We start from the raw sequence: 27,590 nt of genomic DNA, 5'->3' as shown, positions 1-27,590 counted from the left end.
GGAGTGGAATCAAGGCCAGGGCTGCTGAGAAGCAGGAGGGGCGCATCAGTGTACTCGGGGGTTTACAGAGGTGCCCGACCTTTAAGACACCTGCCTGAGCCTGCGTGGCCCTCCCAGTGTTGGCCTGCAATTCCCTCACCCTTTGCCACCATAGCAAATGGTGAGGGATGATGGAGGCTGTATTGCAAGAACGTGAGTAGGGCCACAAGTGGCCCACCCGACTTACCCCCGTTATAGGGGCGAGGATCCGTCGCAACGGTTTGTTGCGGTCTCCCCTTGTTATTCACAATCTAGTTTTGGGTTTCTTTCCACTGTTTGCCATCCCTGCAGAAGGATTTGCAGCGGGCCCCGGAAAACGCCCCCTTCCCTTTCTCCTCCGCCTTGGTGGGCAGGGGCGATGCAGCGGGAGCCCGCCTGCTCCACGCCCTCTCCCTTCTGTGTCCCCCCCACAGGTGCAGTGCGGAGAAAGCCTGAGCGTCCTCTGGAGCCCGGCCAGCCACATGCACCTGTTCCAGCACCTGCTGGCCACCCGGCACTGCTACGAGACCCTGCAGAGCGTGCTGTCGCCCCAGAGGCCGGCCCCGCTGCCCGAGGGCCAGGGGGCGGGGCCCGGCCAGCCACCCCCCGCAGAGGCCGCTGCCCCCCCCGAGGGCAGCCCCCCGAAGAGGCTGCTCAGCCTGGTGCTGGAGCTCAGCTCCCTGAAGGCCACGGCCTTCGTCTCGGAGACACGCTACCTGAGCCTGGCGGCCGAGCGGGTCATGGTCAGCCGGCACAGCGCCTCCCTCCACGCCTACTGCCCCGGGCTGGTGGCCGGCTTTGACGGCAACAGCATCTTTGTCTTCAAGGAGGTGGAGCTGCAGGCCGTGCCCGAGCTGGAGGAGATGATGCTCCACCGGGGGCCCCTCCCTTCGCTCGGCACCCTGCGCAACCGCGTCTGGGCGCTGTCCTGCGCCAGCGCGGAGGTGGAGTTTCCCTACCAGTACGACTTTGCGGCCACCCTGGACGAGGCACTGGGCGTCCAGAAGTGGCTGAAGGGCCTGCACGGCGGCGGCCCCAGCCCTGCCGCAGCCCTGCCGCCGGACCTGCTCCTCAAGGTCCAGCGCTTCTCCTGGGTCTTCCTGGATGACATCTTCGAGGTGAAGCTGCGCGACAACTACGAGCTGATGAAGGACGAGAGCAAGGAGAGCACCAAGCGGCTGCACCTGCTGGACGCCAAGGTGGCCGCCCTGCGCAAGCAGCACGGCGAGCTGCTCCCTGCCCGCAAGATCGAGGAGCTCTACGCCTCCCTGGAGAAGAAGAACATCGAGATCTACATCCAGCGCTCCCATCGCCTCTACGCCCACACGCCCATGCGCAAGGCCCTCCTTACCTGGACCATGGCCAGCCTGGAGCTGGTGGCCCTAGCCAGCGAGCCCTTCCACGGGGCCCAGCAGGTCCTCCAGCAGGTCCGGGAGCTGGACGCCACCAGCCCCTTCCCCCCCGAGGGCCTGGAGCTCATCACCCACTGGTGCCGCACGGTCAAGGGGAGCGTCAAGAGCTTCTTGGGTGAGCGCCCAGCTTTGCGGAGAGGAGGAGCTGGTCCGTCTGCAGCTGACGGAGCGGGCCCCGCTTCCCTCTGCGCCCCCTGCTGCAGCCAGGAGGAGCGCCGTAGAGAGGAGAGTTTTCCTCCGTCTCGCCTCCAGCCTTTCTTCCCTCTTGCTCCACAGTGCGGATCCGGGATTACCCCCGGTACTTGTTTGAGATCCGGGACTGGAGGCTGTCGGGCCGCCTCGCCGGAGCCGAGCAGCGGGGTCAGCCTTGCTCCCGCCGGCGGCAGGTGCTGACGCTCGGGGCGCCCTGGGGGGACGTGTTGGTGGAGAGGAACATGCCGCCGTTGAAGTTCTACCACGACTTCCACTGTAAGTCCGGCCGCCGGCCCAGGGGCAGACGCGCGCCTCCGGCTGGGGGGGAGTGGTGGGGAGCGGCCCTCGCACCAGTTCACGGCTTGGTCCATCGGTTGTCTCCTCTGACTGGCAGCTGCTCTCGGGCAGCGCCTTCCGCCTGGAGACGCAGGGCTTGGATCTTCCGCACGCGCAGCATTTGCTCCGCGCTGAGCTGCGGTCCGCCCTTTTCTGGGTGGGGGTGCGGGCAGTGGGACGCGGGGAGCAGCGCACCCCCAGCCCGCTCGTGCTTGAGCTGTGTGCTCTTCCCCGTGGCACAGCGGACGTTTGCCAGTGCACCATCGTGTGGGGGCCGTGCTGGGACCCAGCCTGGACGCTCGTTGGGCAGGCTGTCGACCTCCTGGCCAGGCCTTCGGAGGACCCCAGCGCCCCACTGCCCTGGTGGGACAAGAGCCGCCTGCTCCTGCATGGCAGCTGGCATGCGGACATCGAGCAGGCCAGCCTCCACCAAGTGGCCACTGAGGTGAGGCGGCGGGGCCGGCCGGGGGGTGCGGGGCAGGGCGCGGCCCGTGGCCCGGCCCCTCTTCCATCCCAGCCTTGTCCCGCAGGACCCATACAACACCACCGAGAACATGCATTGGGAGTGGAGCCGCCTCTCCTTCCGCTGGTGGCCCGGGCAGTTTGTCTTCAAGGGAGACCTGGACGTCAACGTTCGCACGGCGTCCAAGTGAGCCGCCTCTCGGCGCAGGGGGCTCGCGGTGGCTCCGAGGCGCTGCAGGCTGGCGGGGCGGTGGGTTCGCTGCCTGGGGTGGAGGCTGCGCCCAGCAGGCCTCCTGCTACAGGCTGCTGCTGGTTTCTCCCAGGTCCAGCTGCCCTGTTCCTTCTCGGTGCTCCACAGGCAGGGAACCTGGAGGGAGTGTGGCCGCTTAGACTGGGCTCCCAGCAGCCATGGCAAGCGGGGCGATGCGGTTTGGTTGAAGGCGCCCGGGATTTCATAGGAAGGATTTGGGCAGCGGCTCAGGGAGCTCACCACGTGCATGTGCTTTTTGCCTCCGGCAGATATGATGACTGCTGCTTCCTCCACTTGCCCCAGCTGTGCATGACGCTGGATTTGACGTGGCTGTGCCACGGGAACCCCCACGACCACCACAGCGTGGTGCTGCGCTCGCCGGAGTTCCTGCCCGAAGTGCCAGTGGGCCAGCAGTACGACTCCTACCGGGCCTTCCGCTCCGAAAACCTCAACCTCTCCATCTGCATGGACTTGACGCGGCCCAGCGGAGGTGAGTGTCGTGGGGCCGTGGACACGGTGTGCCCCTGCCTTCCCGCCTCCGCCAGGGGGCAGCCTCTGCGGGTGGGTAATCGCCCTGTTCTTGTGGCGCAAGCTGGACTTGAGGGCTGCTGGACCTAACAGACACTTGCGGTGTCAGAGCGGGCCAGCAACCTCGTCGTGGCAGCCAATCTTGTGGCCCTGCGGCAACCCGGGCACCGTGGTAGCGCTCGTGAGCCACCCTTCTGACGCGGCCCCTGAGTCTGGTTCCATTGTAACGCCTCCCCATTCTGTGCCCCCCCCATCCTGGCAGAGCCCTCCCAGCCCCGCATCCTTCTCTACAGCAGCACCCTGCGCTGGATGCAGAACTTCTGGGCCACCTGGACCAGCGTCACCCGCCCCATTTGCCGCGGGAAGCTCTTTGGGAATATGAAGCCCCTCAAGAAGAAGCTGGGCCAGCATTACCGGCAGCTGTCCTTCACGGCTCTCTTCCCCAAGCTCCAAGTGAGGCCGCTATCTGCCCACCCCGTCGGGGAATGCACTCTGCCTTGTCACTGTCGTCCCTGCACTGCCTGTGTCAGTCAGGGCCGTTGGACCTCTTTCAGCCCGAGGGCTGAATGTCATCTCGGAGAAGGTCCAGGGGCTGCCTTCCAGCAGTGGGCGGGGCCAAGGCAAATGGGGCAGGGCCAAAAATGGCAGCATGCTTCCCCTTCAAGCTCTTCCTTCCAGTCATTCTGCCGTAAGAGAGGCATTTCAGCATGGGACAGTGGGTAGGGCCAAGGGGAGGGTCCATGGCTGTCTAGGGAACCTCGCAGGGCCGGATTTGGCCCCAGGTTCCACACTCCTGATGTAAACAGTGCTTTACAAAAGGGGACTGCCCTGCCCCGAGGGGCTTGCATTCTAGAATTCAACGAAGGGCAAACTCATGTGGGAAGGGGGAAAACGGGAGAATGTGCTGTTATTTCGGTGATGCGTAGGCTTGGATATGCAGCAGGGCTTGGGCAGGTCTCTCTCCGTGCCACGCTAAAGGCATCATGGAAAGAGGTGGGTGTTGAGGAGGGATTTGAAGGAAGCAAGAGAGGGGTGTCACAGAGGCATTGCAGGAACTGTTTCCAAGCGAAAGGGCCAGCAAGGAGGAACAGGAGGGTATCCTCGATCTGCTCAGCTGCTTGACTTTTATCCTGCCTGTACCAACCTCCAAAGCCGGACAGAAGGGCTTTGTCGCGGAGCGTTCTCAGGGGCTGTCGTGAACCTGCGGAACTCCCTCCCTCATGAAGCTGTGCCTGCCAGAAGTCGTTTCTAGGAAACGTGCCGCCAGTCCGCTTTCTCTACCCTCATCAGCCCACCTGCACTCAGTGGGTGGGACCATACCGTCAGGGTTTTTTAAATGTTGTTAGGATGCACTCACCTTGAGATGCGGTGGGCTCCAGGCGAACGCCCTTTCTCTCCCTCCGGCGCTTTCACCAGGTGCACTATTGGGCCTCCTTCGCCCAGCAGCGCGGCATCCAGCTGGAGTGCAGCCAAGGACACATCTTCACCCGTGGCACCCAGCGCCTCATCCCCCAGGGTGAGTGGACAGGCTTGGGAGGGAACCCGTGCGCCACATGCTCCCCCCCCGCCCTCTGACCAGCTCTCTGCCCGCAGCCGGCACTGTGATGCGCCGCCTCATCTCGGAATGGAGCGTCACCCAGATGGTGAGCGACCTGAGCCTCGTGACCGTCCACCTCATGGCCTCCCCCTGCGATGAGAACGCCGACCACCGCCTCGACCCCCTGGTGAAGAAGACCCACCTGCTGAGCCTCTCCTCCCTCACCTACCAGCGCCACAGCGCCCGCACGGCTGAGGAGGTAGCGCGCCCTCTGGCCCTTCCTCGTAGCCGGCGTTGGGTCAAGGGGGCAGTAGAATGCACCTAGGAGGGAGGGGATGTGGCTCAGCATGATGCAGGAGGTCCTGGCTCAGTCCCCGGCAGCGTCTCCAGGTGGGGCTGGGAAAACTCCTGCCTGAAACCCTGGAGAGCTGCTGCTGCCAGTCACTGTCGGCAATACTGGGCTGGATGGACCCAGGGTCTGGCTTAGCGTGCAGAGCAGGATCTCTGCTTTGACAGGCCCTCCCAGTTTTGATACTGGGTTGTCCATCCTCTTACTCCTTCTCTTCTGGGCGGTGTGTGATGTCTGGTCCTGTTCCCTGCTGTCCCTGTTCAGGAGCTGCCCATGCGCGACAGTGACGATGTCTTCCACACGCACCAGCTGCACCTGGTGGACCTGCGGGCCTCCTGGACCACCACCAACCGGGACATCGCCTTTGGCCTCTATGATGGCTACAAGAAAGCCGCGGTGCTCAAGCGCAACCTGTCCACCGAGGCCCTGAAAGGGCTCAAGATCGACCCCCAGCTGCCAGCCAAGAAGCTCAAGCGGGGGCCTCCCCCCAGCTACCAGCCTCCACTGCGGGTTATCATGCCGTCCAACAGCAGCCGGACAGAGCGGAGCCCCTCTGGAGGTGAGGGAGCAGGGACTGAGTCTGCCCTGGAGCAGAGGCGGTGATCTTCTCTAGGGACTGAGTGCTTGCACCTTCGGGGACAGTGGGGGAAGGATCATCCTGCCCAAGTAGATAGCGCGAGAGGACTTCCCACTTCAAAGGGGAGCTGTGGACCTCTTTTCAGTTGTGTATTGGGTTCTCCCAGCGCAGGGTCAGAAACTCGCACGTGCGCACGCACAGATCACTATAAAAGAAGCAAGATCTTGTTAAGTTGTTTTGCAGGGGTGGGATGTGCATATGTGAAACTGGCGGGAGGGGAAAAAGTTTGAAAGAGAATGGTCTCTGAAAAACCCTTAAAACACAAGAGGACTGTTCTGAACCATTTTCTCAAGTGTAATGGACAGGGCATTGTGGGAAGGCAAGCAAAAGCACTCAGTGAGGAGCACCCCCAGACGTTTCCTTTGCTGTTTATGTACTGCATCTTTATCCTGCTTTTCAGATGATTGCTGTCTCCCAAAGTTGGGCGGTAATTGGGGACAAGCCATGTAAAAAGGTGGGGTTGTGGGTTACATGAGCTGTTCCCTGCATTTCCGTGTAAATTTTTTTGGCGCGTTCAAGATGAGGGACACTTCCTTGCTGAAATTGTGCAGATGTTGGGCTCTGGAAACACGGTGAAGGCTGAATGTCCCGTTGTTCCACCGCCCGCCTTGCTGTGCGCCAACCCCCCTTTCCTCTTTCTTCCCCCCCCAACCCTCAGGGGCCTACATGCTGCAGAAGCTCATCGAGGAGACGGATAAGTTTGTGGTTTTCACGGAGGAGGAGTCCGGGGTGAGCGAACAGCTGTGTGGCATCGCTGCCTGCCAGACGGATGACATCTTCAACCGCAACTGCCTCATTGAGCTGGTCAACTGCCAGGTATTGCCCCAGCTGTTGCAGCCTAGCACTCTCCAGATGTGTTGACTACAACTCCCATGCTGTCTGGGGTGATGGGAGCTGTAGTCCAGTGCATCCACTGGCTGCTTGTTTGGGAAGGCCAGCTCAAACTTTGAGAGAAAGAGCGAGAGAGTGGAACATTCCCCGGGCAGCAGGGGTTGACCTCCGGGGTGCTCTTGTCTCTCTTGCCCACAGATGGTTCTCCGTGGGGCCGAGACAGAGGGCTGCGTGATTGTCTCAGCAGCCAAAGCGCAGCTGCTCCAGTGCCAGCACCATCCGGCCTGGTATGGGGACACCCTCAAGCAAAAGACCTCCTGGACGTGTCTGCTAGACGGGATGCAGTACTTCGCCACAACCGAGAGCAGCCCCTCGGAGCATGAGGATGTGCAGCTCTGGCTGGAGGTGGGCCTGAGACCTCGCCTGGCCCAAGATGCCCCTGGAAGGGCAACAAGCGGGGGGGGGGGCATGGGGGAGTTGCAGCCGTTCCTTGTTGCCTGGTCCCCAGCACCTTGGATCCAGTAGTACCCTTCCTCTGGAACCAGTCTTTCCCCAACCTTGATACCATACAGAAGTTTTGAGCTGTAACTCCCATGAAGCAAATCGGAAATAGTGGGGACTAGGACTCCGAAACGGCAGCCCCCCCCGGTGGGCAAGTCTGGGTACCTCTCAGCCCCGCTGCCGTCTCAGATCTTGAAGGTAGCAGCAGGGATGAGAGGCGGCGGGTCGGGACTCACTCATGTGGGGGGAAGAGCGGCTGCGAGCCCCAGCCACCAGCAAAGCCCAAAGCAGTGACGCTGGGGGGTGGGGCCACCTTCCGGCTTGCAGGGTGGAGGGCAGTCTGCCCCCCCAGTCCTGCAGCCCTGCTGAGCCAAAGGTCACCCCTCCCTCCCCGGCCTCCAGGTCAAGAACATTGAGGAGCATCGGCAGCGAAGCCTGGACTCTGTGCAGGAGCTGATGGAGAGCGGGCAGGCCGTGGGCGGCATGGTCAGCACCACCACAGGTCAGCGGGCCCAGGGAGGGTTGCAGCCTGAGGGCAGAGCACCGTGTGGGGGGGCAGCTTTCGGAAAGGGGGTGCGCTTGACCCCTAGGGAAGTCTGTTGCCAGCTGGCAGCCCTGAGAAAGAAGGAAGCGCCGGATACTGCGCCATCCCAGGCAGGCTCTTTGCTCCATCTGTCCCTGTGTTGTCTCCTCTGACTGGCAGCCTCTCTCAGGGGCCTCAGGCAGAGGAAGGGTCTTTCTCCATCACAATTCTTCTTTGTCACCTCCAAGGAGGACATGTTTGATATCCTCAGTTCTAGCTATGTGGCTATTTTCCTCGAGTTGGATCCAGAGCCGTTTTCAGATTTTGGGTTGGCTCCAGAGCTGTTAGAAGATTCTATTATTTTTAATGTTCTTGTTTTTTAAAATTTATTTTATGGGTTGCTGTTTGAAATGGCTGTGCCCGGCCTTTTTAGCAGAGGTGGTGGTGTATAAATGTTAATAAGAATAAATAAATAAAATCCCCCGCGACTTGATCCTTTGAACGGGAGATGGCGGGGGTTGAACCTGGGGCGCCACGAATGACTGCTGCTTATGCTCAGCTCCCCCCCTCCCCCCCAGACTGGAACCAGCCGCACGAGGTCCAGCCGACGCAGCAGGTCCAGCGGATCATCTCACGCTGCAGCTGCCGCATGTACTACATCAGCTACAGCCATGACATCAACCCGGAGCTGGCCACCCAGATCAAACCGCCAGAGCTGCCCGCCAACCCGGACAAGGACGACCTGCTCAAGAAACAGGAAGGTGCGGTAAGGCCCGGGGGTAGGGGTGAAGAGGGGCCACCCAGGGAAGGCTGCGTGGGTGGGCCTCTCACTTTGGGACTCGAGAGAAAAGCAGTGATGGAGGTTATCCCAATACGGCATCTGCGTTGTTCCGCCGATGTGCCTTCCTTGCTGGTGGCAGATCTTACATTTCCACCAGCATAGCGGGGCTTCTGCTAAGCTCTACAGCCCCCCCACAAGTGTAATGCTGAGTATCGGATCACTCTGCTTCTTGGACGGTTTCTCTCTCTTGAATCCTCATCCTATATTTCTCCTGTGTCAAAAGTTAGATTGTAAGCTCTTTGGAGCAGGGAGTCTGTCCTCTGTCAAGCACCGTGCACATGCGTGGTGCTGTGTAAACAAAATCGCAGTTCCGACCCACTCCTCCTTGGCAACAGATGGGGAGCAGTCGGCTGCTCCCCAGCAGAGGACATATTGAAATCAAGGGAGGCTATTCACTCCTGCGCCTCCGTTGCATCATCTCGGAAGGTGGGGGGACTCTCAGCCAAACATGGGAACCGGCTACAGAGGTTTTGGAGTCAACCCCTTTGGTGTTCCTCATTTTCCTGGTTGCAGAGACTGATCTATCATAGCTGATCCGTGCATGCATGGAGCTTCCCTTCCAGAGCCTTGGCCAGCCAAATCCCCCCGCCCAAAATCCCTCTTCCCTTCTTTCAGGGGCCGTGGACACCTTCACGCTCATTCATCATGACCTGGAGATCTCCACCAACCCAGCGCAGTATGCCATGATCCTCGACATTGTGAACAACCTCCTCCTGCATGTTGAGCCCAAGCGCAAGGTGCTCCAGGGCCTGGGATCGTGTCCAAGGAGGGGGCTTTTCCTCCTTTAGGGGGGTTTTCAGTCTCTGTGTCTAATGCCAAGAAGTATTTGCACACTTTTAAAAGTAGGGAACATCTGGTAATATTGGGTAGAGACAATGACTGCCAGTTAAAATGTTGCTTCAGATGTTAGCCTAAAAATAAAATAAAATAAATGAGGAAATCAGGCGCATCTCTCTGGGGAAGCTGCTCTGCTATCTGGCGGCCCACCATCAAAAAGGCCCACTCCCTTGTTTCCACCAACCCAACATCCATCAGCGGCAGAACCACAAGGAACACACGTGTTCCTGTTTGTCGATGGTGGCCCACCCGTGCCAAAGCGATGGATGGCTCAATGGAACCGTCGCCCTCGCACACGGCTGCTGTGCAAAAGGCCAATCAGGTTGGGCAAAATTAGGGATGGAAATCGCATGCGATTACCAGAAGGGTGTGGCCCCATAACACCAGCTCTCCTTCTGCAGGAGCACAGTGAGAAGAAGCAGCGTGTCCGCTTTCAGCTGGAGATCTCCAGCAACCCCGAGGAGCAGCGGAGCAGCATCCTGCACCTTCAGGAGGCTGTTCGCCAGCACGTGGCCCAGATCCGGCACCTGGAGAAGCAGATGTACTCAGTCATGAAGGTGACCCGCCCGTCATGTCAGCTCCCTCCGGCGGTCAAGTCCCCCTCTGCACCCCAGCTGTGTGGACGTCCCGGGTTGGGAGGTGTCCTCTAGCAGGCCCGGGGCCCCAGAGACATCCAGGCCATGACTGCTTTCCTCACCCCACAGTCCCTGCAGGATGACGGGCGGAACGAGTCCCTGCTCGAACACAACCAGAAGCTGCAGCAGCAGCTGAGCCAGGAGAAGGCGGAACTGCAGCAAGAAAGCGAGGAACTGAATATCCTCATCCGGTATGGGGCGGGCGAGGGTGACGGGTGCCGCTGGGCCTCAGGGAAAACCTCTCTCATCCAGAGCCGTGCTGCAGGAGAGGGCAGCCTGTGGCCCCCGCATTCTTTTGGCCCCAGACTCCCATGCACTCTAGCCAGCTCAGCCAGTCAGTGGTGAGGGATCATGGGAGTTGCTGGCCACATTTTGCCCAGGTGTGGTATAGTGGAAGGCTTCCCCCACCTGGCACCCACCCCTCCCTCCTGGGCACCAGGCCAGGGCTGTCCCCTTCTGCCAGGCTTTCAGACCTTTTCAAAGCCCTTTAATGATGTAAAACCATTTTTAAACGATGTTTTTGTGGTGTGTGTTTGATTTCATGTCTACCCCGTCTTCCTACCAAAATATGGCACTCCAAGGTGGCCAGACAATTCCAAACGGACTAGAAGAATAGAACACCTTAAGATGCCACAACCACCTCTGGGGCTGTCTTGGCTTTAGTCCCTGCAGCCTGGTTTTCCCGGCACCTGATCCTGGCACTCTCTGCTGCACTGGCCCAGTGGTTTCTTTTGGCCGCTGGCTCCCCCGCAGCCCCTGAAAGGGGGCCCTGTGTAGCTGCCACAGGCGGGCCAGGAGCGGAGGGGCTCCCCCGAGGTCGGCGGCTGCAGCCACGGCAGCGTGTGTGGACTGCGGGGTCTCCCCAAGTCCCGGGTCCTGCCCCCCGCCAGCTGTGCCGCCGTCTGCTCAGCGTTGCCCTTGCTTGCAGGTGCTTCAAAGACTTCCAGCTGCAGCGGGCCAACAAGATGGAGCTGCGCAAACAGCTGGAGGACGTGGGCGTGGCCCGTCGCACCGAGTTCTACTTCGCCCAGGCCCGCTGGCGGCTGACCGAAGAGGACGGGCAGCTGGGCATTGCGGAGCTGGAGCTGCAGCGCTTCCTCTACAGCAAGGTGCGGAGGGCAGGGGCAGCGGGGGGGGCGGGGGGCGGAGCCCTGGGGCTCACCGCTCTGCCTCCCGCAGGTGAACAAGTCGGACGACACGGCCGAGCATCTCCTGGAACTGGGCTGGGTGACCATGAATAACCTCCTTCCCAACGCAGTTTACAAGGTTGGTTGGGGAGGGACCCCCCCCACCCCAGAAGTGGCTTTGGGGTCTGCAGAAACACCCGAGGTGGGGTGTGGGAGGCCTCGGCGTGACCTGTGTCATTTTCTACTCAGCAGGGCTGTTGGGGGCTCTTCGGAGGCACCTCTGAGCATGGGCAGAGCGCTTTTCCTTTGCTGCCAAACAGCAGCAAGGCAACCCTCTCTTAGGGGTGCGCCTTGCAAGTGCTTTCAAGCCGTTGAACATCTCTCACGTACCTTTTTTCCATTGCTTTTCTTTGTATATCCCGATTTCGCTCCCAAGGGAAGCCCAAAGTGGCTAACAGCGTCGTACGGAACGCACTAGGATGCAGTAAGAAATGGAAAGACAACAGTAGGAAACTGCATCTAACAATAGAAATAGTAGGATAAACCTATAAACAAACACTCAGTTCAGAACTTAAACATAAGTACAGCATTCATAAATACATTGAACCAGCAGGGCCATGGTAAAATACAACCTAGCTTTTAACCCAAAATACACACCTCTGCCTGACCCCAGCAGCCAAGACAGTCGGCCATCCGGGGGCGCTCCTGACCTCGGCCTCGTCTCTCCCGCAGGTGGTCCTCCGTCCCCAAAGCGCCTGCCAGTCCGGGCGTCAGCTGGCCCTGCGGATTTTCAGCAAAGTCCGGCCGCCAGTGGGCGGCATCTCCATCAAAGAGCACTTTGAGGTGAGCTGGGCACGTCCGTGGGGGCCTGGATGCTTCCTCTGCTCCCCACCTCCCCACTCCCATTGTGCCCTGCAAACGTTTCTGGCGGGTCAGAAGTCAATTTGCGGGGCTCTCTCCCCTCTGCTCCCGCTGCCCTGCCCAGGTGAACGTGGTGCCCCTCACCCTCCAGCTGACGCACCAGTTCTTCCACCGCATGATGGGCTTCTTCTTCCCTGGGCGCAACGTGGAAGAGGAGGAGGCGGGGGACGAAGAGGACAAGTCCAAGCTGGTGACGACAGGTGCGTGACGCGCGCGCACAGCACAGACGCAGCAGGGCGTGGCGGCAGCCCTCTTCTGACCCCGCACTCCCCCAAGGCCGGGCCTTCCTCGCTGGCGGGGAGAGATTCGCGGAGCGCCCCCCAGAGCCCAGGTCGCCCACTCCCAGAGGAAGCCACCTGTGCCCTCCCTGCATGCTTGAACATCCAGTGACTGATGCATGGGACTGTTACGATGTGTGATTCTCGATTCTGACCAAGACGCTTCACCCTTGGCGCTTCCCTGTCCTGGGCTTTGCTCCCTCCCTCCCATCATCCTTCACTGGGGAGGGGCTTAACTTCACCCCCTCTGTGGCGGGGTGGGGCTGCTGAGACACACACACGCACAGAGAGTGAGACACACGCGCATGCAGAGATCCAGACAAAAGGGACACACAGCAATAGAGAGGGAGAAGCAGATGAGAGAGACACACAGGCTCACAGAGGAAAAAGACAGGCGCAAAAAGAGAGAGGCGCGCAGACAGAAACAGACAGGCACACATGCGTGCAGAGACACGCACGCGGAGAGAGATGCACACATGAATGCAGAGAGAGATGCACACGCACAGCCTCACCCGCCGGATCCATTTCTGCCTCTGCAGGCATGCCGGTGGTGAAGCCCCGACAGCTGATGGTCTCTGACGATTCCCTGGGGCCGGGAAAGGGCATGGCCCAGGGGCTGAACCGGACGTCGGGGGTCAGGCGCTCATTCCGCAAAACGCCCGAGGTAGCCACCCGACCGGGGGGGGGGGGCGGAAGGGGGGGGAATGGGTCAGCCACCCCAAACCAGGGTGCCCCGCAGACATGTGTGTCAGCTGCCGTCTGGAGGGTCCCCTGAATCTCGGGGCGGGCACGTTTCTTCAGCCCCCAGGCCGGTGCCCAGTGGCGCTGGTGCCTCCAGCGGTGCCTGCTCTCTCCTGCAGCATCCGGTGGACGACATTGACAAGATGAAGGAGCGGGCGGCCATGAACAACTCCTTCATCTACATCAAGATCCCGCAAGTGCCGCTTTGTGTCAGCTACAAGGTCAGTACGGAGGCCAGGGAGGGCAGGGCAGCTGTGGTCGCCCACCTGCCAGGTTTAGTTCAATGTCCTGCAGGATCTGACCAAGGGTCCATCTAGCACAGCACTCTGTTCAGCCAGTGGCCCAAGTGTCCCAGGGGGAAGCCCACAAGCAGACATGACCTGGTAGTACTCTCCCGCCCATGTTCCCCAGCCACTGGTGTACTGCTCTGGCAGTAGAGAGAGCATGGTAGCTGTCAGGACTGGTTACCATTGATACCCTCCCCATCACCTAAGCTGGAGGCCACATCCTGTGGCAGTGAGTTCCATAGTTTAACTGTGTTGTAGTTCTTTCTGTTTGTCCTGAAATGGAACATAACGTCCTGCTCAGTGGTGCAGTGGAATGAGGGCTCGCAGGGCCAAAGCCCCGTGACCTTTTTATTAGCAGAGACGCTGAGGTCACCTGCCCCCCCAGACTTCCCTCTCCCCGCTGAGCTGAGCTGCAATCCTCACAGGATGGGAGGGGAGGTTGTGTGAGGGGAATGGATTTTCCCAGCAACAATAAATTGTTCCCTGTTGCGATGCAAAATATTGCGGGGGGGGGGGGGGATGTTCCGGAACGGGCAATTAGGACCCATTGGCTTTACCAAAGACCTGCTCCTGGTGGAGTTGGAAGTGGCTGGAACTGGTCTGTTGACATGGATCGACGCAGCTGCCTTAATTTTTGGATTCTCCTTCGAGGTGTGGCTATAGGAACGATGAGCGCCGCACTTCAGAATGGGCCACAAGCCCACTGCTCCCGGTGGAGGGTCCCCTGCACCCACAGCCCCGAGGCACAGTGATCCTTGGGCACTCCGCATCCATTCTGTCCTGGACATCTGTCCTTCCCTGGGCCCTCCTGCCCTTGGGGCTTGGTTGTGGGGAGGGGTGGTGTCTCCCTGGCCAGGGCGTGACCTGTCCTGCCTCTGCCTCAGGGGGAGAAGAACAGCGTGGACTGGGGGGAGCTTAACCTGGTGCTGCCGTGCCTGGAGTATCACAACAACACCTGGACGTGGCTGGACTTCGCCATGGCGGTGAAACGAGACAGCCGCAAGGCCTTGGTGGCCCAGGTAAAGGGGAGGGCAGACCGTGGGTGGGTTCTGCTCTCCCAGAGGAGTCAGAGGCCTCTGCCCTCCCTCGTGCGAGCTCCCGCAGCCTGGGCTGTGTTTGAAGGACCCCCATTGACGCCCCTGGCCTGTCCCTCCACCCGGTCGCGTCTCTCAACTCCTCGCGCGCTCACCATAGGCGACAAATTGGCCCCGTCCCTCTTTTGCGCCTGGCGTGGCGGGCAGCCCTCTCATCTGCACCCGGCACAGCAAAGCAGAGGGTTGCTGGAGGAGGGGCAGAACTCTGTGGCCGCCCTCTGCAAGCCCCTCCCCCCACACAGCTTCAGGGGGTTTATTTACAGGGCTGCCTTAATGGCAGCCCTATCCTGCTAATGTTGGAACAGCCCTTCCCTGACTACACCGCCCCTTCCACCCCCACAGGTCATCAAAGAGAAGCTGCGCCTCAAGCCGGCGGCGGGCACCGAGTCGCGGGGCAAGCAAGAGAGCAAGCCCGAGGGCCATGTCCCGCAGCAGGAAGAAGATGAGAAGGCCCGGCTGCTGATCGGCCTGAGCGTCGGTGAGAAGAACCCCGGCAAGAAGTCCATTTTTGGGCGGCGCAAATGAAATGGCTGCAGCCCCCCCTCCTGCTGGCCGGGGAAGGGAGGGGCGGACTTGTGCCCGGCCTGCCGCTGCCGCCTTGCAGGCACCACGAGGGACCAAAAGCGTTCAAGCAGGACTCCAGCAGAGGTGCTCAGCCCGGCCACAATCCAAGGCTGCATTGACCCCACAGGCAATCCTGGAGGCCCTGCGGCCGAGCACTGTCCATGGCAGGTGGGGGCCGACACTGCAGGCAGCGGGACGATCCTGGGCCTGCCCGCGTGGCAGATGGCGGGGCTGCCCGGCCTCCTTGGGGTGCCCTGCGCCGCTCTATGCATTGCTCGCTGGGTACTGGGGAAGGGAAAGAGTTTAAATAAGAGAGTTTATCCTTTGGAGCTGCTGTCCGTCATTGCTGTCCTGGTGCCGGAGCTGGTGCCCGGCCCGCTCCTGTTTGGTGCTGCCCACGGCCCGAGCTGGCGCTGCTTTACCCAGCGGTTGAGCGTGTGCGCGTGAGCTTCCTTGATCCATGCACTGCTCATGGCTACCGTGGGGCCCGGCTGCCCCACCCCAAGCGCTGCAGAAGCTCTGGGGAGGGCCACATGCCTCAGGACGCGGGGCCTTGGCCCCGTCCCCAGAACTGCTCGTTCTGGGTGACACGCGGTGGCTCCCTGGGCGGGTTAAAAATGGCGTGGCTGCCTGGAGCCTCCTTCAGCAGAGTGACTGGCTCAGCCGAGGTCTCAGCACAGCCCTCTGGGGCTTATTTTCTTTTCGTTTTATTAAATGTCTCAATCGCCCATCTGGTTGGTCACCCAGTCCCCCCTTTCCCCCGACTGCCGATCGCTGTGCCATTTTCCCCTCGGCTCCAGAAGGTTGAGGCGCCCCTCCGAAGGCTGTGCCACTGGCGGGGAGGGCTGGGGTGCGGTCGGCCGTTTGAAGAAAGACGTGGCTTTGCTCCGTTGGCCTGCCCAGCACTGGAAGGCGGCCCCCGAGAGCTTCTCCAGGCTGAATTTGGCCCTTGGGCTGAAGGAGGTTTGGCGCCCCGCCCTTCAGGGGCCCTTTCAAAACAGGGTGATACTACTGCACGCGTGCGCGCGCACACAGACACAGCATCGCCCCGTCTCGCGTCTCACTGTGTTTGCCTGCTGCTCCAGAGAAAAGCAGGGTGTGGAGGGAAGGCGAGATGTGTGGCTTCCTCCAGTGGGAGCAGGCCTGCAAGCCACGCTCCCCCCGAAGGACCCTTTCTGTCTCTCGTCGCAACATTTCTCGCACCGCTGCTCACGGCTTCGAAGATGGAAAAGATGCAGAGCATCAGCAAACGCAACAGGGCAAAATGTAAAGCAGGTTACAAGCGGAAGAGGGGGAAGCCTGCAGAGGAAAGGGGGTGCGAGAGCGCTTCCCAGAAAACCTGTCCTGGAAAACAAAGAGTTCCTGGGCGTCTGTCTGGTTAGCCACCGTGTGCACAGAACGCTGGGGGGCTGATGTTCTTACGGCTGCTTCCTGTGGGGGGGGGGAGCCCTCGCTTCTGCCAGCTTGGTGCCCTGCACCCTCGGGAGGTCTGGCACATGCCCTTGCAGGCCTGGAGTCCTGGCCTCGCCTCGGTGTCAGTCCTGTTGCACTCGGTGGGGCTGGCTCCTGAGCAGGTGGGCAGAGGATTCCCCCGAGTATGCCGGCTGGGGAGCGGCGTTGCCCACTTATGGCGTGGGGGTGCAAGAAATGTGTTCTTCCCAGTCGCGGGGCTAGCTTTGCTCAGAGGTGGAAGAAGGGAGGGGGGCCTCCTATAGGGGTGAATCTCCCTTAAGACAAAACCAGCGCAGTCAGCTCGGCCCCACTCTCCTTGAAGACCTCTCAAGGTAGGGGTCCCAGCCCTTCTGCGTCAGCGGGCACATTTGGAAGGTTGAGTGTTGTGGGTGCTCTCACAAAATGGCGGCCACAGTGGGAGCACTCCGAACACCCCTTTCCAGAAGGCAAACTGGAGACAAAAGTCCCCTCAGGTCACAAGGCGGGGGGGGGGGGGGGGGGCTGAGCTCCAGAACACAAAATTGCTCTTTGAACCCAAGTAAAGGGGGCAGAGATTCACTTCACAGCGTGGCAGCCGCCCAATCAAGAAAGGAATGACTAAAGATTAAGGAATCAGAACCGGGAGAGGCAGGAAGACTGGTGGGCGCCAAGAGGTGTCCGTCGGGAGCCCACAGCTTTGCAGTGGTTCTGCAGGCTTCTTCCTGGGACCCCAGTGGTCAGTTTCCGTGGATCGATTCTTGAATCGGTGGTGGGACATGGCCTTCTGCCCGCTTGGGAGAGGCTAGACCGCGCCTCTCCTCTTTCTCGGGGCCTGCCCTGGCCACAGCACCGTCTGCCTGCGGCTCCTTTGAGGGGGCAGAGCCTGCAAGGGGGGGGGTTGAGCACGAGGGGCTGCTTCCGCCAATGCAGGTTATTTCTCTGGCTCGGTACCATCAAGGCTGACTGGTGGCAGCTCTCCAGGGTTAATTCAACCAAACTGAGACCTGGGAGGTTACTGGGATTTAAGCTGGGATCGTCTGCGGGCAAAGCAGGGTCTCCACTCCCGAGCTGCAATCCTCCCCCTAAAAATAAAGCAAGATTCCAGGTCTCGTATACAGGGAGGATTTAAAAACGAACAGGAGAAGAACCTGCCTTGGAACAACTTGGAACATCTGTCTTGTGGTTGGACTAGGGCGTGGGCAGAAAGGGGCTCTCCAGATGTGTGGGGCCACCAATGGCCAGCACTTTGGAGGGCTTTAGAAGGGGCTTGGACAAATTCCTGGAGGCAGCCACCCGTGGTGGCTCCGCTCCCCCCAGTGCTGGAGGCAGGGGGCCGGCGCACGCCAGAAGCCGAGGAGCATGGGGGGGAGCTGCTGCGCTCCTGCCTGGGGCGCGGGTGTCCCCTGGGCAGCTGGCTGGCTGCTGTGGGCAGAACGTGGGGCCGCGGGGGCGCTTGGCCGGATCCAGCAGGGCCCCTCCGGTGCTCTTCCGTTCTTCGCTCCCGTCGCCAGCCAGCACAGCTGGAGAGCGCCGCAGCTGGGGACAGCTGTTCCCCGGACCTCCCGCGGCCCCCGAAAAGGCCGCACAGCTGGAGGGGCGGGCGTGGGTGGGGCGCGGCTCGGCCCGCCCGTGGCCAATCAGCTCGCCGGCTGCGAGACGCGGCGGGAGCGCGGCCGCCTCCGGACTGCGCGGGGGGCGGGGCTTGCGCGGTGACGGGGGCGGGCCGGTTTCGCGGGGGCGCGGCTCGGGCGGTGACGCGCGGCCCGCCCTCTGCCTGGGGCGTGGCCTGGCTGCCGCGCGCGGGCGGGCGGGGCGGGCCTGCTGCGCAACGCGGGCCAGCGCGCAGCCCCGGCCGGGCGGCGGGCCATGGGGGCGGCGGGCAGCAGCGCCGCGCGGCCTGCGCGGGGGCGCCCCGGGGCGCGCAAGGTGAGGCGGCGCAGGGCCGGGGCGGGGCGCCGGGATCCCGGCTCCGCGCCGTCGCTGCGCGCGCGGCCCTGTTGTCGCAGAGCCTTTCTGCGATGCGCGGGAGGGAGGGAGGGAGGGAGGCAGGGGCGGGCCGGGCTGCCCGGGCTCGGGGCGCCGCTGCGCCCGCTGCCGGCGTGTCAGCAAAGCAGCGAAGGCGCTTCGGGCCGGGCGGGGCTCGCCGGGGCGCCGCTGCGCGAGCCCGCCCCCGCTTGCCGGCTGCTGGCGCGGGTTGGCGATGGGCTTCCCCGCCCGGCTTGGCGCGCGCCGCTCCCGCGGCCTGGCCGGGCACCCGAGGGCGGCCCGCGGTGGCCGGAGGCGCCGGCGGGGGAGGCTGGCGCGGCGGGAGCGGCGTCCTCCGCTGCGGGGCCTCGTCCCCCTCGGCCGGGGGCCAGGCGCCCGGGCGGGGGCCCGCGGTCCCGGGAGACGCCTGACGGCCCGCCTCTCCGCCCGTCCGCCCCCTCCAGGGCCGCGGCGCCGGCTTGCCGCCCGAGGCCTCGTGGGCGCGGAGCTGGAGGGACCTGCTGCCCGGCGCGGGCGGGGCGCTGCTGGCCCTGGCGCCCGGGAGCCCCCCGCGGCGGGAGGAGCTGCCCGCGCCGACGGGGCGCGCGGGCTCGGAGTGGAGCCTGCCTCGCGGGGCCGCCCTCTTCTTGCCCGAGTTTCCCGTCCGGCCCCCGGCGGGGCAGCACCAGCTGAAGGTGGGCAGCAGGAGACTTCCGAATAAGGCCCGCTCTTCTGTAGCAGGAGCGGTTGACGCCAAGCTTCTTGCTCGCTCGCGGCATCCCTTACCGCGCCTCTCAGCCGGAACTGCGCCCAGCGCGGCTGGGTGCAGTCAGTAAAAGAGGAGAGCCCTGCCCGCCGGCTACCGGCCCGCAACACACAAGGGAAAAGGGCTGGGGAGGGAAGAGGGGAAAAATCCGGCAGGGCTGGTGGACCGGCCCTGCTCCCCGCGCTCATCTCCCTCAGCGTGGCCTGCTGATGGCAACAGCGGAGGGAGGGGGAGCCTTCGTGGGGGGTCTTCAGCAGGGCGGTGGGACCGCCTGGCACCCCCAGGCATCTCTCTCCGCGGGCCCCCTCCCTCCGTGAGCCGGCCTTCTCTCCACCATGGCCGCCAGCTGCTCTCGCTCCTCCTCCTCTCTGCTGCTTGCGTGCTTGGCGGGCAGGCAAGGAGCCAGGAGGCCACAGACACACCTGCTCCTCCTCTTCGCCACCGCTCTTGTCTGGGCCGGGGCGAGAGGCAGGCGAACCGGCGGGGGGGGGGGGCAAGCCCAGAGGGCCCATGTCTGTGGGCCCCCGCCAGGGGGCAGGCCCTCGGCAGGTGCCCGACCATGCTGCCCCTTGGCGTCAGCCCAGCCACGGAAGGCCCGTTGCTCTCTTCTTGCAGATTCTGGGCTTTGTAGCGAAGGGGTCCTTTGGGACAGTGCTGAAGGTGCTGGACTGCAGGCAAGAGAAGGTCTTCGCAGTCAAGGTGGGTCCTTTCCGACTCCGCAAACCTCTCTCCCTCTGCGCTTCCCTCCCTCATGCCCGTCTCAGGAGGGGCCGCAGCTCAGTGGCAGAGCCCCTGCTTTGCATGCAGAAGTTACCAGGTTCCATCCCTGGCAGCATCTCCAGGTAGGGCTGGAAAAACTCCTGCTTGAAACCCTGGAGGGCCGCTGCTGCCAGTCAGTACTGACACTACTGGGCTAGATGGACCAAAGGACAGACTTTGTATAAGGCAGTTTCTTCTGTTCCTATTTAAATCAGCCCTTTATTCAGAGCCATGAGGACTAGAAGCTTTATTGTGAGGTGAAGGGCCATAGCTCAGCAGCAAAACGCATGCGGTGCATTCAAAAGGTCAGCAGGATCTCCAGGTAGGGCGGGAAAAATTCCTGCCCGCAAACCTAGAGATCTGCTGCTGCCAGTCAGCGTTGACAGTACTGGGCTAGATGGACCCGGGGTCTGACTCGGTCTAAGGCCGCTTCTGACGCCTTGATGTTTCTGCTGCAGGTGGTTCCGAAAGTGGAGGTCCTTCGCCGGGGGAGCCTGAAGCAGTGCAAAGAGGAGGTCAGGATACAGGTGGGCCTTGTGGTGCTGCGAGAACACGCCCCGAAGGGAAAGAGCTTGAGGGGGGGTGCTCTGACCCTCCGGAAAAGCCCCACAGGCCTCGTGGGGCACAAATCAGTTCAAGTCCCGCCTCTCCTATGGACTCACTCAGGGCCTTAGGCAAGCTGCTCACTCCCAGCCTCAGCATCCCCCCTCCCCCCCACCCGGCAACATGGGGGAGAATTCTAGGGACTTACCGTACAGCCATCTTCCCCAACCTGGTGACCTCCGTGGCTGGTTGAGGGTGCTGGGAGTTGTCGTCCAACACATCTGGACGCTGCCAGGTTGGGAAGGACTGCATTACAGGGTCGTGGTAAGCGCCGCAACTAGATCATTTGTGTCAAGCACCTCGAAATGCTGGCGTGCTCCCGAGAAATTTCTGGTGAGCGAAATGTGGAGGAGGCTCCCTTGTCGCCAGTCGCTGTCATTCCTCTGCCGCGATTGCTACGGCACGCTTCGATGCGGCGGTCGGCTGGGCGCTTTCTGGCTTTGCTTGTGCAGCCAAGAGAGGAGGGTGCTGGGAAATTCACTGTGGTGGCCTGTCCCTCTGCGCCTCCCTCTTTGGCCTCCTCGCCCTGCCTCCCCCCACAGCCCCTCTGACTCACGCGCCCCGTTTCTTCTTGTTCCCCAGAAGCAGGTCCGCCACCCGTTTGTGCACTGCTTAGGGGACAGCTGGCAAGGGCGGCGCCATCTTTTCATTAGTGAGTGACTGTCTGCCCTGCGGGGCTCTGCTAGAGTAGAGATCCCCCCTCCGGTTTTCTGTGGCAGGTGTGCATGTCCATGTGCCTCTGGGCTGTGGCTCACACATGGGACTCCTTGTTTACGTCCCCGAGGCGTGCCCCTCCCCTCGCAGATCAGGAGCTGTTTGCTCCCCCCCCCCGTCCTGCCCGTGAGCTGGGATCAAGGGATCGCCCTCCCGCTCTCCTCTCCCTGCCCGCTGGCCCCTGGGATTCCTCCGCAGGGGAGGCAGCTGGTTTCAGACAAACACAGGCTGCCCTGCGTGCCCGCCCAAGGAATGGGGAGCTGCGCCAGCTGTGCGCCCCGTGTGACGCCCCCCCTCTCCTCCCATCAGTGTGTTCGTACTGCAGCACTGGAGACCTGTACACTCTCTGGAGGGCGGTGGGACGCTTTGCCGAAGCCGTCATCCGCCTCTTTGCTACGGAGCTGGTTCTGGTGCTGGGTGAGGGCCGGTTCTGTGAAGCTGCCGCTGATCTCCTTGCCCCAAGTCAGTGGGGCAGGCCCTGGGGGAGGGGGTTTGCAGGGGGAGGGGGTCATTTTGAGCCAGGATCCCCCCCCCCCCCGGGCTCGGCTTTCTGCAAGTCGTCCAACTCCACCTGGCCTCTGAGCCGGTTTGTAGCCGGAGTTGCAGTCCAACACACCTGGAGGCCGCCCGCGTGGGGAAGGCCGGTCTCCCATTTACATGCAGCATCTGCGTGCCTTTCTTTCCCCAGCATACCTCCACAACCTGGGAATTGTGCACCGTGATGTCAAGGTAGGAGGCACATCTCTTCCCCCGGTACAAGGCCCTTTGCATCCCAGGCCCTCTGCCCACCCCCCCGGGAGCTCCTTGTCCAAGCAACCAAGCCGCCGAGATTCTGGCCTCGCCCCACCCAGACCTTGCTGATGGATGTCTGTCTCTTCCCGTCGACTGCGGGTGCCGGGAACCTGAACTGGAGTGGCGTGTAGGAGAGGGCCCCAGTTCTGGTTCTGATGGGTACCACTGCCTCATTTGGGCCGTTTTCTTCTTTGCAGATGGAGAACATACTCCTGGACGAGCAAGGTAAGTTTGGCGCAGTTGGCGGAAGGGAGGGGGGCACGTGCTCCCAAGAGTTGTACCCAAAAACCCCAAACTCTGCACCGCCATTACAAGAACAAGCTGTAAGTTAGCACTGCGTCGTGCACCGTGATCTCCTCTCTGCTTCGCGCCTTGCTTCATTCTGCAGAAACGGCCAGACTTAGTGACAGGCACATCGTAAGGGGGTCGATGTTAAAGCAAAACGCTGCAGATGGATTTGAAGGCCGTTGAAAGCGCAGGGCCGTTTTTTATTCAGGGGACGTTACACAAGCTGACACGTCGGAGACATGTGCAGGTCTTGTCCAAAAAACCAGCATTTATTTCTCCTGCGCTCACAGTTAGACCCTTGGTCAGTTTCCACAATGTTCTGTTTCATTTAATTAATCTGTTTTTTAGCTGCTTTTCGAGAGCATGGCCTTCCCATGGGGGCTTACAGTATAATGTTTTAAAACACTTTAAAGAGTTTTAACGAGAGGAATAACTTGTATAGCGAAGGGGGAAAGATGTAAGAGGCCCCGAGAGTGGGGCACACGGTCACACACCCCAAACATGATTGTCTTTGCAGACTGCCTGCAGAGTTGTCGAATGTTAGGTCTGCTCCAATGTGGACTAGAACCTTAATGTGTGGGGTTTTTTTTAAAATGAAAGCTAGAAGATTTGCTGAATTCTGTGTGCAAAAGATACATTTGGGCTGCCAGAGCTGGCTGTATTTTCATGGCTAGTGTTGTCATTCCCTGGACCTCTGGATTGCCTCAGGGAGCAGCTGCCGCTTGAAAATGGGGCAGCGTTGGGATATATCTTCTGCAGAGTGGAAGACAGGCGCTTGTATGGACAAAGCCAAGAGCGCCCATGTGTGTCTCAGGGAGGGTCCTGGTGGGCTAGCGTGCCATCTTTTTTCTCCTGCCACAGGTCACCTGAAGCTGACTGATTTTGGCCTTTCGCGCCACCTGGCTTGGGGTGACCGGGCTTACACCATCTGCGGGACCCTCCAGTACATGGGTAAGGCAAAATAAGGGGATGGTGCTGGGGGGGGGGGGGGGGTCTGGCCTGGGTTAAGAGGGTGTGGTTAACGGTCATTATCAAGGCTGTGACCTGCTGCTCCCTACTTCCCGGCAGCCCCGGAAGTGCTAGGCGGCGGGCCATACGCCCACTCTGCTGATTGGTGGTCCACAGGGGTGCTGCTGTTTGCTTTGGCCACTGGGAAGGTAAGAACAGAAGCACCGTTGTGCTGGATCCGACCAAAGTGCCTCTGCTACCCAATATTCTGTCTCCAATGGTGGTCAGCCTCTGGGAGCTCCTGAGCAAAGCATGAGGGCCTTTCCCAGAGCTAGATGGCCTCTGACTATGGAAGTTCTATTTCGCTGTTGTGACTATTGATAGACCAGTCCTTCCTTTTGTATTTCTCAGCCATCTCCAAGATATTTTACTTAATTTATTTGAAATATTTTTATCCCGTTCCTCAGCCAAAAAGGCTCCTGGAGGTGCTGACATTCAATCAGTAAAACGACAAGGTCTCTGCCTGCACACCTGCAATCTAAAAAGACACGACACCAAAGGAAAAAGGGATGGGAGGAAAGAGGGGGAAAGGGTTTTATTAGATGGCTGTTTTCTAGTATTACGGAGATGGAGAAATGTTTTTCTAGCTCTCTCCGCTCTCCCCCCGCCCCGTCTTTTCAGTTCCCAGTTCCCCCAGAGAAAGACCACGTAGCCATGCTGGAGAGCGTCAAGCGCTGCAGCTATGCCATCCCAGCCACGCTCGGCCTGGGCCTGCGCCTTCTCCTCAGCGAGGTAAACGTCTTTCACTGGACCCTCTCCTGCCCCTGTGCCCCGCTCAGAGGTGCCGTGGCCAGTTTTGAAGTGCCGGCACTCATCCTGACAGTCTCCGCAGCCTCGTGCTCAGGGAGAACCCCAAATCTCAGGTCTTGATCTGTATCAGCCAACCAGCTCTAGCAGTTCCCCTCTCCACTTGGAGCAGGCCCTTTTGCACAGGTAAGGGGTCCTAGTGGCCCAGGCCAGGCCACCCCCCAAATTTTGCGTTACGGGAAGGGACGATACATTGTTGCCGGGAAAATCCATTTCCCTCCCAGCTGCTGTGAGGATCGCAGCCCAGCTCAGAGGGGACAGGGAGGTCCGAGGGGGGCTGCAGGGGCCATCAGCATCCCTGCTGATAAAAGCATCCCAGGGCCGCGCCCCCACAAGCCCCGGCGCCATGACGCCGCTGGTTCTGCCAGTCGCGGCCAGCCCCTCCCCGTCGGTCCGGCAGGGAGCAGCTGCGCCAGAGCGCCGCTTGCCGGCAACGGTTCGTTGGAGAACTCCCCGCTGCACTGGTTGTCCTCCCGTCCCAGGGCCCGGAAGGGAGGGTCCGTCGCTGGCATCCCTCCTCGCTTCACCTCCGCCCGCAAGGAGGAACTAAATTGGGGCGGGGCCGTTGCTCCGCGGGCAGAGCACGTGGTTCGTGCGCCAGGAGCCCCACATCCAGGGACTTCCAGGCGTCGATCCGCAGCCTCTGCAATCGGCAGAAGTGGTGACCCATCCGTCCCCAACCTGGCTGGGGACACTGGGAGTTGTAGTCCAACCCAACTGGAGTCTGTAGTCCCACCAGAGTGAGAAAGGCTGCTGCACCCATTTTACAGACTCCAATTTTAGACTTTTATTCATTTTTCCATACCTTTATATTGGTATCTTTATATTGATAACTTTTCCATACCTTTATATTGATCTCTTCCTGGGCTGTTTGTCATTTTGTAACGTATTTTATTCTTTTAACCATTTGCATCACAACGGGAGTTCGTTCTGACCCTTCCTGCCTAAAACAACCACCCTGGGGAGCCTGGTCGTGGGCCATCGCTGCGTCGTCGCCTGCACCCTTAAAAGCCCCTCCCCAATAAATAACGGAAGCGCTGTCTCCTTCCTCTTCACCTTCCAGCTCCTGTGTCAGGATCCGCGGCGGCGGCTGCGCTACCTCCACTGCTTCCGCAGCCACCGCTTCTTCCGGGGGATGACCTTTGACGCTGAAATCTTGAGAAAGCAGCCGGTAGATTTTGGGCAGGGCCTGCAGCGAGCCCGGGATACCCCCTTGGACTCTGCCGCCTTCTCGGATTTTGACTGCGACCTCGCAGCCCCCGTGAGCCAGCCGTGGCCGGGCTGAGCCCCTGGGGAGACCCCCGACCGTCACTGTGAGCGGCTCTCCGGAAGAGCAGCAGCCCCCGCCGCGTCTCCCGCCCAGCTCTTCCGGCCAGCGAGCCGGACGTGGGTCTCAGGAACAGCAGCCTGGCAAAAAGCCCTTCACCAGCAGGGAGGCTGAATGCTGCTCCCCTTCCACTCACCCTCTGGGCGCATGCAAGATTGGCACACGGGGGTTCCCCCAGGATCAGGGACCCCACATTTTTTCTCTTTCTGTATGACCAGCATTGGTTGAGACTGAGACTGTAGAAGCATTCAGGTTTTATGGAATGGCATGGAAAGATGGTAGCGGTATTTGCCGCCTGCCCTTTCTGAGTGCTGCAGGCCTATGAGAGCTGAAAGCTTGGCTTTCTGAGATCCAATCATAGAGCCCTATGAGATCCGAAAGCTTGCCTTTTTCTCTGAGTTGACCGAAGCTGTCCTAATAGAGACCCTCTTCTTTTACTTTTTAAATTTTTTTGCACTCTTCACTATGCAAAAGATGAAGGGACCTGTGACTCCCCAGATGGGTTCGCCCCTCCGTCTTCAGGTTACACTCCAAGCGGCGCCAACCTCGCCCACCCCGCCTCCCCTCCAAACACTCTCCAGGAGATGCGGTTGGCTTGGATTTCTGTCCCCGAGGCCGTCACCTTCTCAGCCCTGTTCTCGACCTCCTTTTTCTGTGTTTGATGTAAACAGGCAATAAATCTCCTTTGATTAGTCTCTGCTGCTGCTCAGTGCCCCATCCTTGCGCGGGCTGCATCGTGGTTCTGGAGGTTCGCCGGCGGCAGAATCTCCATTTCGGGAAGGTTCCTGGGCCTTGGCGGAGAGCTTGCTGCTGGGCCTCGGGGCTCCAAAGCATCAGGCTGGCTAGTGCTGTGACCGGCAGAGGCCCATCCAGTCCAGGGGAAGCCCGGGCCTGGAGGTCAAAGCTGGCCCTCTGGGGGCCCCAACCAGGCCCCCCCAAATGGCCGCGTACCCCCTCGCTCATTTGGGGGCCTCAGGGCTTCCGTGCAGTTTCCCCCATTCCAAAGGCCGAAATGCCGCTCCGGATCTGCCAGGGGCTGGGGCTTTTGTGATTTCAGCCCTGCCCCCTCCGTCGTTGGCTGCCCTGCTCCGCAATGGAACCACAGAGCAGCCGGGCGGGAGGGGCCTGCGCGCCCACCTTGTCCAGCCCCCTGCCCAGCGCAGCATCCCGCCCTCGGGGGCGGAAAGAGGGTCGGCGCTCCTGCTCTAGTCGGCGCACCCTCCCCCGATCTGGAAGCGGCCCAGAGGGTGCGGACGGCAAGCCCCATCATCCCCAGGCGGGAGGGGAGCTGCAGTCCGGCGCGTCCGGGCCGGCTCCAGGCGGGGGAGGCTTCCGCGGCAGGCCCGCGGGTCAGGGTTGGCGAGGCGGGAGAGGGCGCCGTGCCGGAGGAGGCCCTGCCGCGCTCCCGCCGGGACACACGACGCGGCCCGGACGCTGGGCCACCGCGCCCCGCGGGGCCTGCGGCGGGGGCGCGACGTCTGGGGCAGCCTCCCCTCCCCGAAGCCGGCGCCCTGCGGGGCTGTTCCAGCTGCCCGTGGCCCGCTGGAATCCCGCGCCCGGGGGGGGGAGGGAGGGGCGGGCCGAGAGGCGAGCCCCGCCCCGCGCTGGCGTCACGCGGCGGTTGCGTTCAAAACCTCCCGCCGCGGCGCGCGCGCCCCGGGCGGCATGGCTGGGCCGGGCGGCCGCGGGCCGGTGAGTGAGGCCGCGGCGGGGCGCGGCGGGGCGGCCTGCGAGCTGCCGGCCCCGGGCTGTCCGGGCGCGGCGGTGCTGCGTCACGCCAGCGCGGCCTTCCCCGCCCGCTGCGGGGGCCGCCGGCCAGCGAGGGCGGAGGCGGCGGGAGCGCCTCGCGGGGCGCCCCGGCGGGCCCCCCTCTTGGGGCCGCTCCCAGCCCCTCCTGGCGCGCCTGCCGCCGGCTCGGCCCGGCCCGGCCCGGCCCGGCTCGCCTCTCGCGGCTGACGGCAGCTGCAGCGCGCTGGCTCGCGGCGGAGCGGGAGCGGCTGCCTCGTCGCCCGCCGCCGGAGGGGCCCCGCGCGCTCCGGCCCCGCCCGGCCTGTTCCGCGCGCCTGGGCCCGAGGGGCCGCCTGGGGGGAGCCTGCGGGCGGCCTCCGCTCGGCGCGCAGGGCGCGCAGTGCCGCGGGCGGGCCCCCGAGGCTCTGGGCGTGCCGCGGGGGCTGCGCAGCTCGGGGGGCCGCCTCCCCGTGGCCCGCCCGGCCCGCGCGGAGGCCCTTC

The 27,590-nt window shown here is 62.1% G+C and overlaps 3 protein-coding genes across 12 annotated transcripts in view; all 3 read left to right on the top strand.

Annotated features, from left to right (window-relative positions):
- Positions 1-15,230, top strand: part of BLTP2 (bridge-like lipid transfer protein family member 2) — a 29,103-nt gene extending 13,873 nt beyond the window's left edge. For all 4 annotated transcript variants that reach the window (XM_084823266.1, XM_084823265.1, XM_084823268.1 and 1 more), the window contains 24 exons: positions 453-1,545; positions 1,707-1,898; positions 2,201-2,403; positions 2,489-2,607; positions 2,940-3,160; positions 3,461-3,651; positions 4,615-4,714; positions 4,792-4,994; positions 5,349-5,643; positions 6,380-6,537; positions 6,751-6,957; positions 7,456-7,555; positions 8,155-8,337; positions 9,033-9,154; positions 9,656-9,811; positions 9,959-10,080; positions 10,818-10,998; positions 11,069-11,155; positions 11,749-11,859; positions 12,002-12,137; positions 12,755-12,879; positions 13,076-13,177; positions 14,128-14,262; positions 14,680-15,230. In XM_084823266.1, the coding sequence (XP_084679392.1) occupies positions 453-1,545; positions 1,707-1,898; positions 2,201-2,403; positions 2,489-2,607; positions 2,940-3,160; positions 3,461-3,651; positions 4,615-4,714; positions 4,792-4,994; positions 5,349-5,643; positions 6,380-6,537; positions 6,751-6,957; positions 7,456-7,555; positions 8,155-8,337; positions 9,033-9,154; positions 9,656-9,811; positions 9,959-10,080; positions 10,818-10,998; positions 11,069-11,155; positions 11,749-11,859; positions 12,002-12,137; positions 12,755-12,879; positions 13,076-13,177; positions 14,128-14,262; positions 14,680-14,862 (4,725 nt within the window). In that variant the 3' untranslated portion in view covers positions 14,863-15,230. The remainder of the gene's footprint in view (positions 1-452; positions 1,546-1,706; positions 1,899-2,200; positions 2,404-2,488; positions 2,608-2,939; positions 3,161-3,460; positions 3,652-4,614; positions 4,715-4,791; positions 4,995-5,348; positions 5,644-6,379; positions 6,538-6,750; positions 6,958-7,455; positions 7,556-8,154; positions 8,338-9,032; positions 9,155-9,655; positions 9,812-9,958; positions 10,081-10,817; positions 10,999-11,068; positions 11,156-11,748; positions 11,860-12,001; positions 12,138-12,754; positions 12,880-13,075; positions 13,178-14,127; positions 14,263-14,679) is intronic.
- A 2,881-nt stretch (positions 15,231-18,111) lies between these two features.
- Positions 18,112-26,059, top strand: RSKR (ribosomal protein S6 kinase related). The gene is made up of 12 exons (XM_084823282.1): positions 18,112-18,258; positions 18,762-18,992; positions 19,679-19,762; positions 20,281-20,349; positions 21,008-21,077; positions 21,449-21,556; positions 21,828-21,868; positions 22,129-22,156; positions 23,081-23,170; positions 23,288-23,376; positions 23,849-23,959; positions 25,098-26,059. The coding sequence occupies exons 1-12, from the start codon at positions 18,199-18,201 to the stop codon at positions 25,317-25,319; spliced, it is 1,203 nt and encodes a 400-aa protein (XP_084679408.1). The 5' UTR covers positions 18,112-18,198; the 3' UTR covers positions 25,320-26,059.
- Positions 26,060-26,939: 880 nt separating this feature from the next.
- The window catches only part of ALDOC (aldolase, fructose-bisphosphate C), a 49,709-nt gene continuing 49,058 nt past the window's right edge, over positions 26,940-27,590 (top strand). For all 7 annotated transcript variants that reach the window (XM_084823270.1, XM_084823272.1, XM_084823273.1 and 4 more), the window contains exon 1: positions 26,940-27,053. In XM_084823270.1, the coding sequence (XP_084679396.1) occupies positions 27,027-27,053 (27 nt within the window). In that variant the 5' untranslated portion in view covers positions 26,940-27,026. The remainder of the gene's footprint in view (positions 27,054-27,590) is intronic.

Source organism: Heloderma suspectum, chromosome 16, assembly GCF_057233095.1.
Source record: "Heloderma suspectum isolate Gila_16-S chromosome 16, 16-S_ref, whole genome shotgun sequence".
NCBI classification, from domain to species: Eukaryota; Metazoa; Chordata; class Lepidosauria; order Squamata; family Helodermatidae; genus Heloderma; species Heloderma suspectum.
The sequence above is the reverse complement of the archived record's forward strand: the minus strand, read 5'-3'. Positions and strand labels throughout refer to the sequence as shown.